The 17,750-nt window shown below is 41.2% G+C and overlaps 1 protein-coding gene across 1 annotated transcript in view; it reads left to right on the top strand.

Annotated features, from left to right (window-relative positions):
* The window catches only part of lars2 (leucyl-tRNA synthetase 2, mitochondrial), a 192,980-nt gene that overhangs the window by 85,257 nt on the left and 89,973 nt on the right, over positions 1 to 17,750 (top strand). Inside the window, exons 8-9 of the mRNA XM_079836140.1 lie at positions 16,516 to 16,623; positions 16,968 to 17,127. Of these exons, the coding sequence (XP_079692266.1) occupies positions 16,516 to 16,623; positions 16,968 to 17,127 (268 nt within the window). The remainder of the gene's footprint in view (positions 1 to 16,515; positions 16,624 to 16,967; positions 17,128 to 17,750) is intronic.

Here is a 17,750-nt window from a genome sequence, read left to right as displayed (position 1 = left end):
GTGTCCGTGACGTCACCCATAGGATTCAGAAGAGCAGTTTTGAAGCCTCAAAGTCGGTCATTGCTAGAAGAGCAATCACAAATCGCAAATACAAATACTCTTTTTGTGAAGAAAAAGTACATACTTTTGAGTGTGAAGCAGAAGAGTATGCAAGCTTTGGGACATACTACTTCGTCATCTATAACGGACTCTATTGCTTAGTTACGTGCATCCCGTCACCGTTTAAACTGCCCTGTCAATCATCTTCACAGTTCAAATCCTCTACATTCGATTTAATTTAATTTCCTACCGTATCGGAGAGAAATGTAGTCGCACGTTGATCTGCCATTCGTGGGTCTTTAATGCAGAGACTCCTCTCATGTGTTTGCAGTTTAAATATAATGATGCATTTAAAAGTTAATGGCCAAACATATCATTACAAAAGTTCACAATGCTGCTACAGGTGAAATATAATGTGGATAACATTGAATAAATATCTTTTCGTCAGGTTAAATACTGATAATTGCTCACTCAAACCCCTTTATCTAATCCTCTCTACTTAACCGTCAGACTCGCGTAACCGTCATGTTTGTGCGTTTGAAGTTCCAATCGAATCCTTGGTCCAACTCATAATGGGTTGTGGGCAATATCAGCTGTTAGAGTGCGCATTGATCTGCACTTCCAATTCTTACCGGAAATAGTGGACCATCCGGGAATCTTTGGAATACTCTTTTCAACATACTACGATTTGGGACATACTATTTCTATTTTCGAATAGTATTTAGTACGGATAGTATGCGAATTGGGACGCAGCATAACAGACAAACGACAATCCACCTGTCACTCAAAGTGGCCACGCCCTTAATTATGCAGAACTTTAAGGCTTTATATAATGCAAACAAATGAGTTATAAAATAATTCACCCCCCTCACAGTCGTCATGAAGGGCAAAATTAGCCGTATAGACCAAAACCACAATGTGTCCCAGACTGTAAACATGTGTTCTTCTGCTGTAAAGTTGGGCATTTTAACATGAGCTCAATGAGATTCTGCTTCTTCTGGAGTCTGTCTCTAGTGGCCAGTCCATGAACTGCAGTTTAAGTCACTTCCGTATTGGCTCCAAGAGAAACTGCGGGAGGAGCACTTGGATGTCCCACAACAGTGCTAAAACAATTTCCTTGTCTTTGCCAACATCTAATGGTGTAAAACTTTCACCGAAGTCCATTTCACGATCACTAACGGACCCTTTCTCAATACCAAATACAACATATTATTAATATAAAATTAAAATAAACACAAGCGAACAATGCAGTCAAAGCATTAGTACAGGATTCAAGTTAAATGTAGCCTAAATATAAAGATATAAAACTTAAAGTTATTTTCCTCTTAATCTAAATCAGTTTGATCTGAAACATGTAATAGATTAAAAAGACCAAAGATTGCCTGTTTGATATACTCCAGAATTAATGTTCAACCACTATCTACATAAGAGCCAGGGGCAAATTCCCGAATGACTGGCCGAGATGAAGCGGCTCTTGGCGGGTACACGAGTGCTGAATGGCCGCTGGTGGCCTGGAGCTTGCATCTGCAAAACCGTCTAAACAAAGAGAAAAAATTGATGTTACGTTTATATATAAGCAGTGGTGTAAAGTAACGGATTACAAATACTCTCGTTACTGTAATTGAGTAGTTTTTCTCAGCCATGGTACGGCCGCGAAGATCCGCGACTATTACGCAGGAATGAGAAAGTAGTTCCTAGCCATATAGGGGTAGAAAATCGCAACTTTTCATTTTCAGTTTGTCTTAGCTCACGATGTTACTGTAGAAGAGTCAAGTTTTAAAAATATTGAAAGTGTCTTTGGTTATTTTTTGAATGAGATGCTAATGGACTGATCAGAATCAATGATGTATGCTAAGCTATGCTAAAAGTGCTACCGCCAGATACAAAGATCGGCTGAATGGATTCAAAAACGGTAAAACTCAACTATTTAACTCTAGGGGACCTGTAAAATGAGCCTATTTTCAAAAAAATAGTGTTCCTCACGTGTTCCTTTAATGTTATGTGTTCTCACATGGCGATTTAAAATTGATGTCCATGTATATAACAAATTACTTTCATAAAACATCAGATTTATATTTAAATCAGGTTTATGTTTTTAATTACAAGCAAAAATAATCAGTGGTGAAAATTGAGAGTTACTCGATTCTGATTTCTGAAGTGTATTCTTTTTAACAGAGAAAACATCCATTGAAATTAAAGCAGTACAATAAATGCGTCTTGAAAAGAAAGAACTGCTTAGTTAACATAAAATTGTTGTACAACGCTTTGAAACCTTTTTTAATTAACCGCAAGAAAACCTCTACAGACTGGTTGTCATAAATGTTACCAGATTATTGGTTGCTTTCTCAAATATTACAGGGCTGTATTTTTAGTGCTAGCAGTCAAAAATAAAACTTGGAGAAATATTGAAATACTGTTGATCTCATGTTTTTTTTTTCTTACTGAGAATCATCCATAAAAGAGTAAGCTACATTTTTGCACTTGCAGGGTATAAGGTGGAATAACATTCATAGCATAATACTCACTACTCACTACTCTTGAGTACTTTTACAAGGGCTACTTTTTACTCCTACTTTGAGTAGTATTTAGGACAGGTGCTTTTACTCTACTTGCACTACATTTTTTGACAAGTAACAGTACTTTTACTTGAGAATGCTTTTTCAGTACTCTTTCCACCACTGTATATAAGCCACATATTTGAGGTCTAAAGACTTCATTCTGGCCTAAAAAACTCTTAAAACTACATTCTGTGACACAATAGCAGTAGTATTTGTAAAAAAAATATGGTGGATTTGCTCGGCCGCCATGACAGTCGCCGCAAGCGGAGAGATACAAACGGTGAAACGGTCCCAGTGCTGATACTAGGGGAATATCGCACGGCTCTCAGCCAATCAGATTCGAGAACCAGAAACAACTGTTGTATATATACATATAGTAAAATGTAAGGTATTCCTGTGATCAAAGCTGAATTTTCATCATTACTCCAGTCTTCAGTGTCACATGATCCTTCACAAATCATTCTGATATGAGGATTATCAATGTTGAAAACAGTTTTTGTGGGGAAATATGATAAATTTTTTCAGGATTCTTTGATGAGGGAAAGTTCAATGAACAGCATTTGCAATAGAAATCTTTGGTAAAATGATTAATGTCTTTACTGTCACTTCATACATGCAATGAATGTAATGCCTTACATTCCCAAACTTTTTAACAGTAGTGTACATTGAAGAAAGAGACTTCTTATGGGATATAGGCAATTAAACAACCGTCCAGACCTCAAATTAACTCATGGTCAGGCTAACAGTGCTCATGTTTTCACATCCCATTCATTACAGCACGCTCTCGTTCAACCCTGAACATGCAGCCATGCTTCATATATGCAAATATCTGTGTCTGCAAATATCACTGAAGCAGATCGCCAAACACTTGCTACCTTGCATCACTTTTTCCACTGTTTAATAGATTTGTGCGTTGCCATGGAGACTCTATAAATGGCTTCAGAGATGTTCTCTATAGCCTTGTTGAACCAGGTTTTATTTGAAAACATGGGCAGGTTTGAATAGAGAGATGTAGCCTTTGGTTTGGCTCTTCTGCAGCGCTTGGCTCTTTGAGCGTTTTGTTTGCCTCTTACACCTCGCAGTGTGTCCAAGTCAGATCTGAGCGTGTTTGCAGACTGAACGCTGGCAGGCCTGTTTGGCTGATAAAACCCTCTCCTGCAATCCACGCCGAGAGAAACCAAAGCACAAATTACACGGACATCTTTGCTGAGCATGTTTTGGGTCCTTGTGTCTGTAGTTCTAGCTACAGCTTGGCTTGTGATATTTTCCTAGAAATATTAATACACGTATTTTTAGGTGCTGCCCCACTAACTGACATGAAACAACGTGATTTTGTTAGGGTTTACACATGGTCTATGATGAAATCTTGCCCTCTTCTGTTAGAGCTCTGTCAGACAATAAATAAGACTGACACAATTTTTTTTTATGTTGGCTTGACAACATGCTAAGTCATGCTAACGACATGCAAAATCATGTTAACATTGTGCTTATTCATGTTAACAAATGTTAAAAACATGCTAACAACATGCAAATTCATGTTAGTTAATGTTAAAACGTTAGCCAAATGTTAAAACATGCTAGCAAACATGCTTATTCATAATATCATAATGCTAAATCATGCTAGCAGCATCTTAATTCAATGCTAATTTTAAAAATGTTAACAAAATGCTAATTCATGATAACAACATACAAAATAATGCTAGCGATATGCAAATTAATGCTAGAAACATGTTAAAAAATGCTAGCAACTTCAATTCATGTTAGAAGCATTGTTAAAAACATGCTAGCAACATGCAAATTCATGTTAATTCATGTTAAAACATGATTTATTTGTGGTTTATGGTTGATGATCTGAAGATGATCTGGTTAAATTTTTCTGAGTAGTTAAAAAAAGGAGCGTTTTTGAAAAATTCAAAATGGCGGAAAAAATGTCATGACAGAAAATGACGTCATAGGGTGCAATCAAATCGTCTTGAGCCATGGAATCAGAGTAAAAAAAGAATCAATTCAAGTTGATTCGTCAAAACGTTCTTGAATAACGTGCGAACGAATTCGACGAAGTGCCTGCCAAAATGAACGTGAAGCTACATCTCCGCAATGCTTCAGTATATTCTGACCAAACTTGGTGCGTGTTAATTACAGCCATGACCTGAGGCTACCTTCAGCGCTCCGGCGCAGTGCCACCAAGTGGCCCGGGGATGCAAAAACAATTATATTCTTGCTTATAACTTCTTAACGCTTTGGCCAAAAATCATAAAAGTCTCTTTAGATTTGATGTGGCATGCTGAATCATATGATACCTAATTTTTCCATATTGACCATTTTGGGCGTCGACCATTTTGAATTTTGTCGTAAAATGCTATATTTTCCGAACACATTGGCGTATCATTACGAAACTTGATGTGTGTTTTCGGCACCGTGCCCTGACAATACTCAGAAAGTTTTAGGGGCAGTGCCTAATTGTGGTCACAAGTTAATAATGAAATTTACAAAGATGCTAATGAAGTTTGAAATAAATTTGCCTGTTGTAATGAAACTGGTCTTAATATATTCCATGGGTCATGCCGAGAACAAAGATACCAAGTTTGCCAAATTTGGCTGAACTTCCCGATCGCCATTCCTGATTTTATTTCAAAACAGACTTTTTCTAACTCCTCCTTGACCGTTTGTCCGATTTTCACCAAAATCGGTTCGTATCATCTTCAGACCACACCAACAAAAGTTATGGATTTTGTGTCGATAGACGAAACCATTTTCATATGGCGCAGCAACAAACTTGAGGCTGTATCTCTGCAGTGTTTTGTCATATTGACACCAAACTTTGCATGTGTCATTGTCACCTCACTCTGATCACACCACATCAGTTTCTTAACAGGGCCACCTATTGGCCAAAAGTGATAAACCATTAAATAACTTTACTGGTGACTGTATTCATGTTTTTCAACCGTTTTGCCTAAAGTGATCTTAATATGTCTTTAATTGCTCAATGTTGCAGTTGGTCTGATACTCCCAGCCATGCTGGCTTGAGTTATCGTGCCTTCTTTGTGCTTGGCCCCTTAATGGCTGCTCGCAGCTATAGTTAGGGGCCAAGCACCGAAGGTGCGAAGGCACCTATTGAAACCGTTAGCGTTCCTATTCTTCTCCTTCTCCTTCTCCTTCTCCTTCTCCTTCTCCTTCTCCTTCTCCTTCTCCTTCTCCTTCTCCTTCTCCTTCTTCTCCTCCTTCTCCTTCTCCTTCTCCTTCTCCTTCTCCTTCTCCTTCTCCTTCTCCTTCTCCTTCTCCTTCTCCTTCTCCTTCTTCTCCTCCTCCTTCTCCTTCTCCTTCTCCTTCTCCTTCTCCTTCTCCTTCTCCTTCTTCTCCTCCTTCTCCTTCTCCTTCTCCTTCTCCTTCTCCTTCTCCTTCTCCTTCTCCTTCTCCTTCTCCTTCTCCTTCTCCTTCTCCTTCTCCTTCTCCTTCTCCTTCTCCTTCTCCTTCTTCTCCTTCTTCTTCTTCTGCTCTTGAGTCTATGGCAGCCCATAGAACCGTTTGTGGGAAAGTTATGAAATTTTGCACACTCATAGAGGACAGTCTGAAGTGTCAACATAGCAAATTTTGAGTCTCTAACGCAATCCCTCTAGCACCACCACCTGTCCAAATTTGCACTCATGTTTATGCTAATAACTTTTGAACCATAAGGGCTAGAAACAAAATTATTTTTTCCTCTGATTTCTTGGCTCAATATGATTGCACCCTATGACGTCATTTTCCGTCATAATTTTCCCGCCACTTTGAATTTTCCGAAAAACCTACTTTTGCAAACTCAGATTTCACGGAAAATTGATCCAGATCATCAAACAAACATGAACTTCAAGTTGATTCGTCACATCGTTTTTGATAAACACGCAGACAAATTTTACGTAGCGGTTGCAAAAACACTCATAAGGCTATATCTCCGCAACGCTTTATCGTATTCAAACCGAACTTGGTACATGTCATCACAAGCATGACCTGAGGCAACATACAGCGTTTCGGCGCAGCACCACCTACTGGTCCGGAGATACAAAAAATGGCTGTTTTTGCTTATAACTTTTGAACCGTTTGTCCAAAAATCCATTTTACCATATCGGCCATTTTGGCTGTTGGTCATTTTTAATTATGTGCTAAAATCCTGTATTTTATGAACACATGAACGGATTGTTACGAAACTCGGTTTGGGTCATCAGCTCGATGCCCTGAAAGAGCCTGAGGAGTTTCGAAACAGCGCCACAAAGTGGAGAATTCAAATGCTTATAACTCTGGGTGAGCTTGACTTATTTTCATGGGAGTAACTTTTTTTGTCTCCTGAATCCTTGCCGAGTCCAACGATACCAGACTTGCTACGTTTCGGCATATGGTTTGTGCAGTGTTATAATTTAGCACTTTAAAAACATTAGCTGATATCTTTGAAACCGTTAGTCCGATCGAGACGAAACCAGCGTCACAAGTTCGGAAACATAGGTCGATAGGTAAAAGCCAATGCCCATATGTCAAAATATTGATATTAAGGGGGAAAATCCAATCAAAGTCAGGTGTCAGTCATTTTTTACGTGTTTTTTTATTTTATATAAATGTCTATAACTCCAAAACTAAATGAGATATTTTCACCAAAATTGACACAGACATGTATGGGCTCACTCCGAGGACACATAAACAAAATGGTAGGATTGTGCCTCAAGGTGGCGCTATAATAGAACAAAACATGAAATTCCCATTGACTACAATGCAGTATTATGATATAAAATGCTATACTTTACAAATGAATTGGTGTATCATTACGAAACTTGGTTTGTGCCATCAGCACCATGCCTTTAAGCTACTTAAAAGGTTTCAAAACAGCACCGCCGTCCATACTTATAATGAAAAGGCCTCTTGAGGCTATATCTCTGCAATGACATATTGACACTATATTGACACCCTGCTTTGATATATTGACACCAATCTTTGCATGTGTCATTGTTCCCTGATTCTGACCACACCACATCAATTTCGTAACTGTGCCACCTACTGGTTGAAAGTGATAAATCATTAAATCATTATTATTGACAGTATTTATCATTTTACAGCTATTTTGCCTAAAATCACCTTAATAGGTCTTTAATTGCTCATTGCTGCAGTTGATCTGACATTGCCAGCCGTTTTGGCATGTCTTGTCTTCTTCTTTGCGCTTGGCCCCGGTAATGGCTGCTTGCAGCTATGGGCCCTATTTTAACGATCTGAAACGCTAGTGTCAAAGCGCGAAGCGCAAGTAACTTTGTGGGCGGGTCTCGGCGCTGTTGCTATTTTCCTGGCGGGATAAATGGCTCTTGCGCCCGGCGCAAATCTAAAATGGGTTGGTCTGAAGTAGCTTCATTATTCATAGGTGTGGTTTGGGCGTAACGTGAATAAGCCAATCAGAGCGTCATCCAACATTCCCTTTAAAAGCAGGTGCGCAAGTTCCATTATGGATTGCTATTATTATGGCGTATTTACCAGGCGCACGCCAGGAGCGGTTCACAGCCGAGGAGACTGATGTTCTTGTAAGAGCAGTGAAAGACAGAGAAGTGAAGTTGTAATGTTGTACATTATGGTAAAGGTGATTTCACAGTCTTTTTTTTTTTTCAGTCGTTCAGTTTTTTCAGTTTTTCAGTCGATTTTTTTTTCCTGGTTCTTGACGGACAAACCAATTTGTCAGATGTCCTTATATACATATATGCCACTATTGGGCAAACAGGTCTTATCCTTAATTATTACAATTAGCCTGAATCATTTGTAAGCTAGATTTATGCCTATTTTTTCACATCTTCGTGGCACACCACAATGATTTCCGTCATCTCATGTGTTAATATTTTTTTAGTCTAACAATTTATGATTTGCAAAAATAACTGTTGCATCTGTGTAGATTACATGAGCAAAGTGTATGCGCGTTGTGCACGCTATACATTATGGTCAAGCATGCGCCCTTAAAATAGCATAATGAACAACGCGCAACGCGCCACTGACTTTAGACTAGGTTTTTTCTGGTCAGTGGCGCAATTGTTTAATGGAACAGCAAAATAGCACCAGGGATTGTTTGCGCCGGAACACGCCTCCTTTTTTGCGCTGAACCGCCCAGGGAGCGCAAGTTCATTCACTAGTTTAGCGACGTGCTTCTGTGGAGGGAAAAGCGCGCTTTGCGCGGGTGCAAAATAGGAATGACACATGCGTCGGTGTACAAAGTCAATTGCGCTGGGTGCAAGATAGGGCCCTATATTTCTAATTGTATTTATTAATTAAATATAAGACATTTACAGGAAGTAAATGTGGATCATTTAGATGAATTTGAGGATTGCTGGTCTTGAGTCAACACGCTGGTCTTGGTTTAGGTTGTCTTGACTACAACACTAGTTTATAATGAAGAGGATGTTTAAGCTAAAAAAACTTGCAGGATGTTTGAATGGTACAAAGACCTTTTGCATGTCAAAAGATCAAAGGAAATTTGATTTCTTATGTCATGACCCCTAAAACCACCACAGTGTTTATACACCTAAAGAGGTCAGTCTGCTCTCTTATGTATTGTTCTCCCTACACACCAAAATGACACTCATGACCTTTAAGCATTTCAAAAAGTGCTCTCATTGTCTTGTTCAGAACTCATTTGGTAGCTCGTTCTGCTCAAATGAGTTGAAGATTTGAATACTCTGATTAGAGCTCTCTCAAATGAGACGGCTACATCCCTAACCTCTTCCGCCTCTTTGTGTAAGTGTGAAATGTCCTTCCTGCGAGTTCGTCCGAGTCGCTAATGACTGGAGTGCTGAGGAAACGTCAACATTTGGGCCCCTTCAATTATTTTCTATTTGTTCTACACTCAGGGAGCGAAGCCTCTTGTGAGTGAGACCGCTAATGGCTAGTGACAGAGATGAGCGAGATCTCACAGCCCAACTGTTGGCTTTTCATATCCCATCCTTTCAGTACTCGCAGCCCAGCTGAGCCTTTTGGCCTGAACCTTCGTTATTATGCATAGCTTCCTCTTTTCCATCTCGTCCTTTCTGCCTCACCCCCAAGAGTTTCTTTTTTCAGCCCGAGTCTGTATGCGTGCGTGTGTGTTGAGACTTCGAGCAGTTCATGAGGCGTTCTTCAAGCCTCATTCTTCATTCGTAATGTGAGGGCTGCCGCTCGTTTTATGCCAGGAGATTTTCTGCTAAAACAGCTGAGGCTGTATGACATCAGCTTGGAGAGATGAAGGAAGTTGATAATACTCGGATAAAGTAGCCTGTTAGCATTCCCATCCCTCTCAATGTTGGTAGCTCAGTTAGATCCCTACAGCTTTGCTCCGTTTTATTGCCTTCTGAATGATGCAGTTGTGGCATCCACCAGCAGTGATAAACTTTCCCATGATTTACCCTGAACGTTTAATTTTAGTATTGCAAATAGAGGTCCCGAACACTTATGAATCATAAAGTAATGACAATGAGTCATTGAATTATTCACTTAACCAATTTATTAAAAAGTATTGATTCATTCAGTAACGCCACTAGTGAGATGTGGGTTGATCCTGCTTTGGCTTCGTATGGAAGTATTTAAGTTGCTAGACCAGAAAAAGGTCATGTATTTACCACGTTTGGAGCCAGGAAAGAAATTTAATTAAAACAAGGACATTTTAAATTTCTAATCAACAAAGATGCATTAAATTGATTTAAGCGAGAGTAAATGAATGTATAATGTTTCAAAATTATTTCTGTTTTAAATAGATGTTGTTCTTTTGAACTTTCTGTTCATCAAAGTATCCTGAACATTTTTTTTTATCATGGTTTCCTTAAAAATATGAAGCATTACAACTGTTTTCAACATTGATAATAATGTTTCTTGAGCATCAAATCCTCATATCTGAATGATTTCTGAAGGATCACGTGACACTGATGACTGGAGTAATGATGCTGAAAATTCAGCTTTTATTACAGGAATACATTACAGTTTAATTCTGATATCCTCAAGGCGAAGTTCTTGTTTATTCTTCATTTAGGGGTAAAACGAAGTACATGAAAAGCGATATACTGTTAGTGAAAACGATGAGTTAGATGAATATGTGCTGCTCGCTTTCCTCTCAATAACAAAATAAACACAACAAAATTGAGAAAACAGCAAGCATTTTCTTAAAGGTCCCATGGCGTGGATTTTGTTATTATTTTATTATATTTCCTGAGGTGTACTTATATTGTTAGTATGATTTTTACATCACAAAATGTCATAATTTAGAAATAAAAGGCATTTTTTCAATACTGATGTTTGCCCTGTGGCTGAATGCCCTGTTTCAAGGGGCGTGTCTGCTGTGAGACTTCAGTAAAAACGCCCACTGTTGTGATTGGCTGACATCTTTGCATTTGAAATGAGTATTAGATTTTGTGGAGGAGGGCGTGGTTTAGCGAGGTCTGCACAAAGAGAGAGACGGACTGGGCACTCGTGGACCAGAGAGACGGAGAGCTGGAGAAAGATAGCTGAGAAAGTTATATTGTACTGAGTTGTTGAGAGCGCTGTGAGTCAAGTTTATTTTGTTTGTATCTGAGAGTTTTAAACACGAGTCCCAGTCACACCGACCCTGTCTTCTTCCTCCTTATTCTACGAACTTTGTAACATGTGGAACCCCTCTCGAATACTTTTACCATTACAGCCATCAAGATGAACAATCGCACACCGAAAACCGGACTTTAAATTCATCAACGACGACACGCCGTTTACAAACACAGCAGCGGAACCCTTTGTCTGGGTGGCCCGGCCGCGGAGACGCGGCCGGAGAAGGGGCTGTAGAGCTGGCGTACTCGTCAGATTAAGACGCCGCGCAAACCGACCCCCGCTTCCCAGTATTTTACTGGCAAATGTTCAGTCTCTGGACAATAAACTCTGCGAGCTGAGAGCGCGGATCTCTTTCCAACGAGACACGAGGGACTGCTGCATTATCTGCCTTACAGAAACTTGGATGTCCGCTGAGATTCCAGACTCAGCCATCGAAACCACGGGGTTCTCCGTGCATCGGATGGACAGAGAAAAAGATCTCTCCGGGAAAAGCAAAGGCGGGGGTGTGTGTTTTATGATCAACCGATCCTGGTGTGATCAGAGGAACGTACACTCTATCAAGTCTTTCTGCTCTCCTGATCTGGAATTTCTCATGGTTCTGTGCCGACCATTCTGGCTACCGAGGGAATTCACCGCGGTCATCATCACAGCGGTGTATATTCCCCCACAAGCCGACACAGACCGGGCACTAAAGGAACTGTATAGGTCAGTGAGTGAGCAGGAAACCGCGCATCCTGAGGCTGCGTTTATTGTGACCGGGGACTTTAACAAAGCCAACTTCAAGCGCATCGCACCCAAATACCACCAACATGTTAGCATCAACACGCGAGGGAACCGTGTTTTAGACCACTGCTACTCCCCCTTCAAGGAGGGTTACAAGTCCCTCCCTCGCCCACCATTCGGCAAATCAGATCACGCGTCCATTCTACTTTTGCCCGCTTACAGGCAGAGACTGAAACAGGAAGCACCCGCCCTCAGAACCATCCAGTGCTGGTCAGACCAATCGGACTCTATGCTACAGGACTGTTTTGATCACGCGGACTGGGAGATGTTCCGGTCGGCCTCTGATGACGACATCGAGGTCTACGCTGATAGCGTAACGTGTTTCATCAGGAAGTGCGTAGATGACGTTGTTCCGACCAAAACAATTCGGCTGTACCCAAACCAGAAGCCGTGGATAAATGGGGATGTTCGCGCGGCACTCAATGCGCGGACCTTCACTTTTAACTCTGGTAATGCGGAGGAGCATAAACAAGCAAGTTATGCCCTCCGGAAAACAATCAAAGCAGCAAAACGCCAGTACAGGGACAAGATTGAAGGACAGTTCAACACCACCGACTCCAGAAGCATGTGGAGGGGAATTAACACCATCACAGACTATAAAGGGAACACAAACTCCACCGTGAACACCGCTGCCTCTCTCCCGGACGAGCTCAACACCTTTTATGCTCGCTTTGAGGGAAATAACACCGCCCTCGCGGAGAGAGAGCTCGCGGCTGAAGATACAGAGGTTAGTGCACTCTCCGTATCTGAAGCGGATGTAACCCGATCCTTCCGGCGGGTGAACGTCCGTAAAGCTGCGGGTCCAGACGGGATTCCCGGCCGCGTCATCAGAGCGTGCGCGCGCCAACTGGCTGGAGTTTTCACGGACATTTTTAACCTGTCCCTCTCCCTGTCTGTGGTCCCCACATGCTTCAAAACGTCCACCATTGTTCCTGTACCTAAGCAGTCAAAAACACTCTGCTTAAACGACTGGCGTCCTGTTGCTCTGACCCCCATCATCAGCAAATGCTTTGAGAGACTAGTCAGAAACCACATCTGCTCTGTTCTCCCCCCCTCACTGGACCCACTGCAGTTTGCATACCGCAAAAACCGCTCCACTGATGATGCCATTTCATCAACAATTCACACTGCTCTCTCCCACCTGGAAAAGAGGAACACATATGTGAGAATGCTGTTTGTAGACTACAGCTCAGCATTCAACACCATTGTGCCCTCCATACTTGACATTAAACTCCGGGCTCTCGGCTTAAACAGCTTGTTATGCAGCTGGATCCTGGACTTCCTGTCAAACAGACGCCAGGTGGTCAGAATGGGCAGTAACATCTCCTCACCACTGACTCTCAACACTGGAGCCCCTCAGGGCTGTGTTCTCAGCCCACTCCTGTACTCTTTGTACACACATGACTGTGTGGCAACCCACAGCTCCAACACCATCATCAAGTTTGCTGACGATACGACGGTGGTAGGTCTCATCACTGACAATGATGAAACGGCCTACAGAGAGGAGGTGCACACTCTGACACGGTGGTGTCAGGAGCACAACCTCTCCCTCAACGTCAGCAAGACCAAGGAGCTGGTGGTCGACTTCAGGAGGAATGAGAGAGAACACCGCCCCATCACCATCGATGGAGCACCGGTGGAGAGAGTCAGCAGCTTCAAGTTCCTCGGTGTCCACATCACAGAGGAACTCTCATGGTCCGTCCACACCGAGGCCGTTGTGAAGAAGGCTCATCAGCGCCTTTTCTTCCTGCGACGGCTGAGGAGGTTTGGAATGAGCCGCCACATCCTCACACGGTTCTACACCTGCACCATAGAGAGCCTGCTGACTGGCTGCATCACCACCTGGTACGGCAACAGTACCGCCCGCAGCCGCAAAGCCCTGCAAAGGGTAGTGCGCACGGCCAGCTGCATCATCGGAGGTGAGCTTCCCTCCCTCCAGGACATTTACGCCAGGCGATGTGTGAAGAGAGCTCAGAGGATCATCAGAGACTCTAGCCACCCGAACCATGGGCTGCTCTCACTGATGCCATCAGGCAGACGGTACCGCAGCATCAGATCACGCACCAGCCGACTCCAGAACAGCTTCTTCCCACAAACAATCAGACTCCTTAACTCTTGACCCATCAGGATCATAACACACACTGGACAGAATATCACTCAGCACAACCCACTGTAGATAAACACACATTATATACACATTTATTTATCATACAGCATCTATTGCACTTTGGATTTCAATTTTTCAATCTGTGAATAATATTTTATACTGTACATTGTATATTATTATTACTATTATAGCGTAATGTATATTGTTTAGTGTATGTTTAGTGTATATTGTTTAAAGTATATGTATATTGTAAGTATGTGTATATTGTTTAAAGCTGTGAGAACTACACTCACATTGTGTAAATTATTTATTGTTTATTGTAGAGTTTACTGTGCTGTGAGTAATTGTGGGCGCATCAGTGTAATCTGATGCTGCTTTAAATGTTGTACATGTCATGTCATGACTACCATGTTGCTCGGAACTGCACCTAAGAATTTCACCTACTGTTGCACTTGTGCATATGTAGAGTGACAAATAAAGTGATTTGATTTGATTTGATTTGATTTGAACGAATCGTCAAAGTGTTGATTAGAGCATTATTTTAGATTTTTTCCCATCACATGAAAGGCAGCAGTGAAGAGCATTGAGTACACAGGCAGTGAATGCAGTGATCTCGTCATTGCAACAAGTTTACTCTCACAAAATGCTTTCACCACAACTAACAGCAATAGTTTAATTTCGACAGAAATACAGTAAGAGCTTTGTGCAGCATAACAGTCATTCAGCTTTATCATTATAACGGCAGTTTGGGCAAGTGTGCAGATACACTTGCGATGTGTGATTGACAGATCCGAACATTATAAAGAGTGTTCTCTGATCGCTTTCTGTAGTTTAATCACAATTTAAATAACAGATTTGTTTCATGCTACTAACAGAAACGATGTGAAGTTGATCATTTAGTCACTGGCTTGATTCACTGATGCATTACGCTTAGGGCATAAAGACGGCCAGCGGCGGGACTGACAGTATTAAACTATTTAGAAAGAAAGTCTGCGTGAACTTGAATGATTAGCTACACATCAGAAATCACTGATCACAGATCAGGCATTAATGAACACTGTTACTCACTGTTTGTGGCGGTGCTGTCGAATCAATACGGTAAAAGTCTGTTTGTAAAGCCTGTGCTGACATCGCGACTGATAAACGAAATCCATTTTCTCCAAATTCTCTGGGCGGGCAAAGCTGAAGAAGGGCAGGTAACCGTTCCCCGTATGACGACATACAGGGAAGATTCCAGATCGGCTCATCTGAGCTTCATTTTCTCAAAGGCAGAGCAGGACACCCAGAACTCGGTTTACACCTATCGTCATTTCTAGCCACTTGGGGACCATATACAGGCTAGGGGAACTCATATTAATGTTAAAAACCTCATAAAGTGAAATTTTCATGCCATGGGACCTTTAAAGCATAAGAAAAGCATCCGATCATCATATCAATGTGGATATGTTTGTAGTAGTTTACAGCACTCTTAAAGTCACGTCACATTTATTATATCACTTCATAAAACAGATTGCTTAAAATCAAGCAGATTTATCATATTAAACATGAAAAATGTCTCATTTCATCAGAAGTACAACTTTATTTTCTACTATAAAGCAGTATTCTCAGGTTTTCACTCAGGGACGTCTGGTCAACCTCGACCGACTAAACTGGCCAAATGAACCAGAAAAGATTTTCACGTGAAAGAGGGCGGAGCCTCCGCACACTCTTCCTATTACGTAATCGCCATGAACCAATGGCAGTACAAAGGTGTTTACCAGAGAAGTAAACTCCCAAATCGAACTTCGTTTCAGCCTGATTTTGTTCGAAATTATTGTCACACCAGTTTGTTCTTCAAAGTATATTGGGGCCTTTACGTTTGCAGACAAACATTGACGTTGGCTTAAGAAAGCCTAGCCAGAAAGTCTGAAGCAGTTTTAAAGGCTTTAAGTTTAAAGGTATATAATAATAATTTTAAGTTTTAGTGTAGTGGTTTTAAAAACTAGAATTAGACAGATTTTTAGTATAGTTTCTAGCATTATTTAACATTTTGCGATAGCATGTTGCTAGCATTATTTAGTGCATTGCTACCATGATCTAGCATATTTTAGCATGTTGCTAACACGATTTAGCATGTTTCTTACATGATATGCTGCGTTCATGCCAATGTCGTAATTACCGTAAATTTGAGATGACAGAAAGCTCAAAGCTGATAACATCCTTGGCTGTGGGAACTATGCGTTTCTATGGCAACACTATCAATGGCCAAAAGAATCCGCAGCGGTCACATAGTGCAAGTATGTTCTCTCTAAAAATTCCCAGTCTACAAGTTGTAATTACGAGTTCTACAAAGAAGGAAACGTTTTTTTTACAATACAACTGAACAGAACCCTAAACTTTTGAACAATAGTGTATATTTGAGATAAATCAATAATATTAACATATAATGCTAATGTGATTTATTTGTTCATTTATTAGTTATTAATGCAGAATCCTGTCTTGCAGCCTCTTCTGGATGCGTTAGCCGATCTCCCTGAATGGTATGGAGTCAAAGGCATGCAGGCCAACTGGATTGGCGACTGTTCAGGCTGCGTCTTCAACCACATATTGAAGGTACTGAAGGCTTCATCTATGAAATTCCCTTACAGCTCATGTGCATCCTGACAGGATTTGGATTTATCAGCTCCACAGCTCTTCTCAGAGCCGTATTTACTGCTAACTGCACACGTGGCTCTTGCTATGAAATGATGAATTTCCATGCTGGCATATGAGCGGGTGCATTACGTCAGGTTTGATTCAGAGTTTGGCTGCAGGTTGTGTAGAGCTTTGTGTCTGTTGTGGGAGGATATTTGTGCTTATAAAAGTCATAATTTGATTTCCAGCACAGAAGAGTGGCTGTTTGCCAAAACCTGTTTATCTATTGCATGTGTTTCTCTCTCCGCTGCTCTCTTTCCCAGGCGGATGGTCATGACACAGGGGAGGTGTTATCTGCATACACCTGTTCTCCAGAGGCCGTGTTCGGAGCAGCCTATGTCTCAGTCCTGCCCTCCCACCGGCTGCTGCACGGCTCCAGTGCCCTCAAACCGGCTCTGCTCGGAGCTCTGAGACCTGGGAGAGGTGAGCAACACACACACACACACACACACACACACACACACACACACACACACACACACACACACACACACAGAGATGTTTGTGAGGAAACACAGAGCCACTGTTAACCTAAGAACTGATTCTCTCTGGAACAGGGTTATTGAAGTTAAATTGAAACCATAAGGAAAAACTTTTTTATTCCTTGAACTAAAAAAATAAACATTGTTTAATTTTTTTGGTTGAATTTATTGAATATTGCAGTGTTTATTAAAAATTATCTATCTGTACACATTTTTAAAGCTACATTGTGTAACTTTTTTAGTCTATTCTTAGCTAAAAACACTTAGTTCTTTCAAAAATATATGTGCTCATTAATGTATATTTACGTCTTTCAAGTAATAAAGTATTCTCGTAAGTTTATAATATGCCATTGAAAATACATACGGGTGAGGGTTCAAATGCCGGTCGCCATGTTGCCCCTCCATCTTGAAAGTACATTAGCCAAAGAGGGACATACCCGTGAATTCAAGCTTCGCCTTTCGCATTTTAACACTCGATGGCACCGTGTCCAATGTGGACGAGGTCGAACTGGAAGCCATGTTAATCTTGGACTAAATCGGCCACCGTAAAACGAAATCGGAATT

The sequence above is a fragment of the Gobio gobio genome, assembly GCF_949357685.1.
Source record: "Gobio gobio genome assembly, chromosome: 15".
In the NCBI taxonomy this organism is placed as follows: Eukaryota; Metazoa; Chordata; class Actinopteri; order Cypriniformes; family Gobionidae; genus Gobio; species Gobio gobio.
Note: the sequence above shows the minus strand (reverse complement) of the source record. Positions and strands in the feature narration are given on the sequence as shown.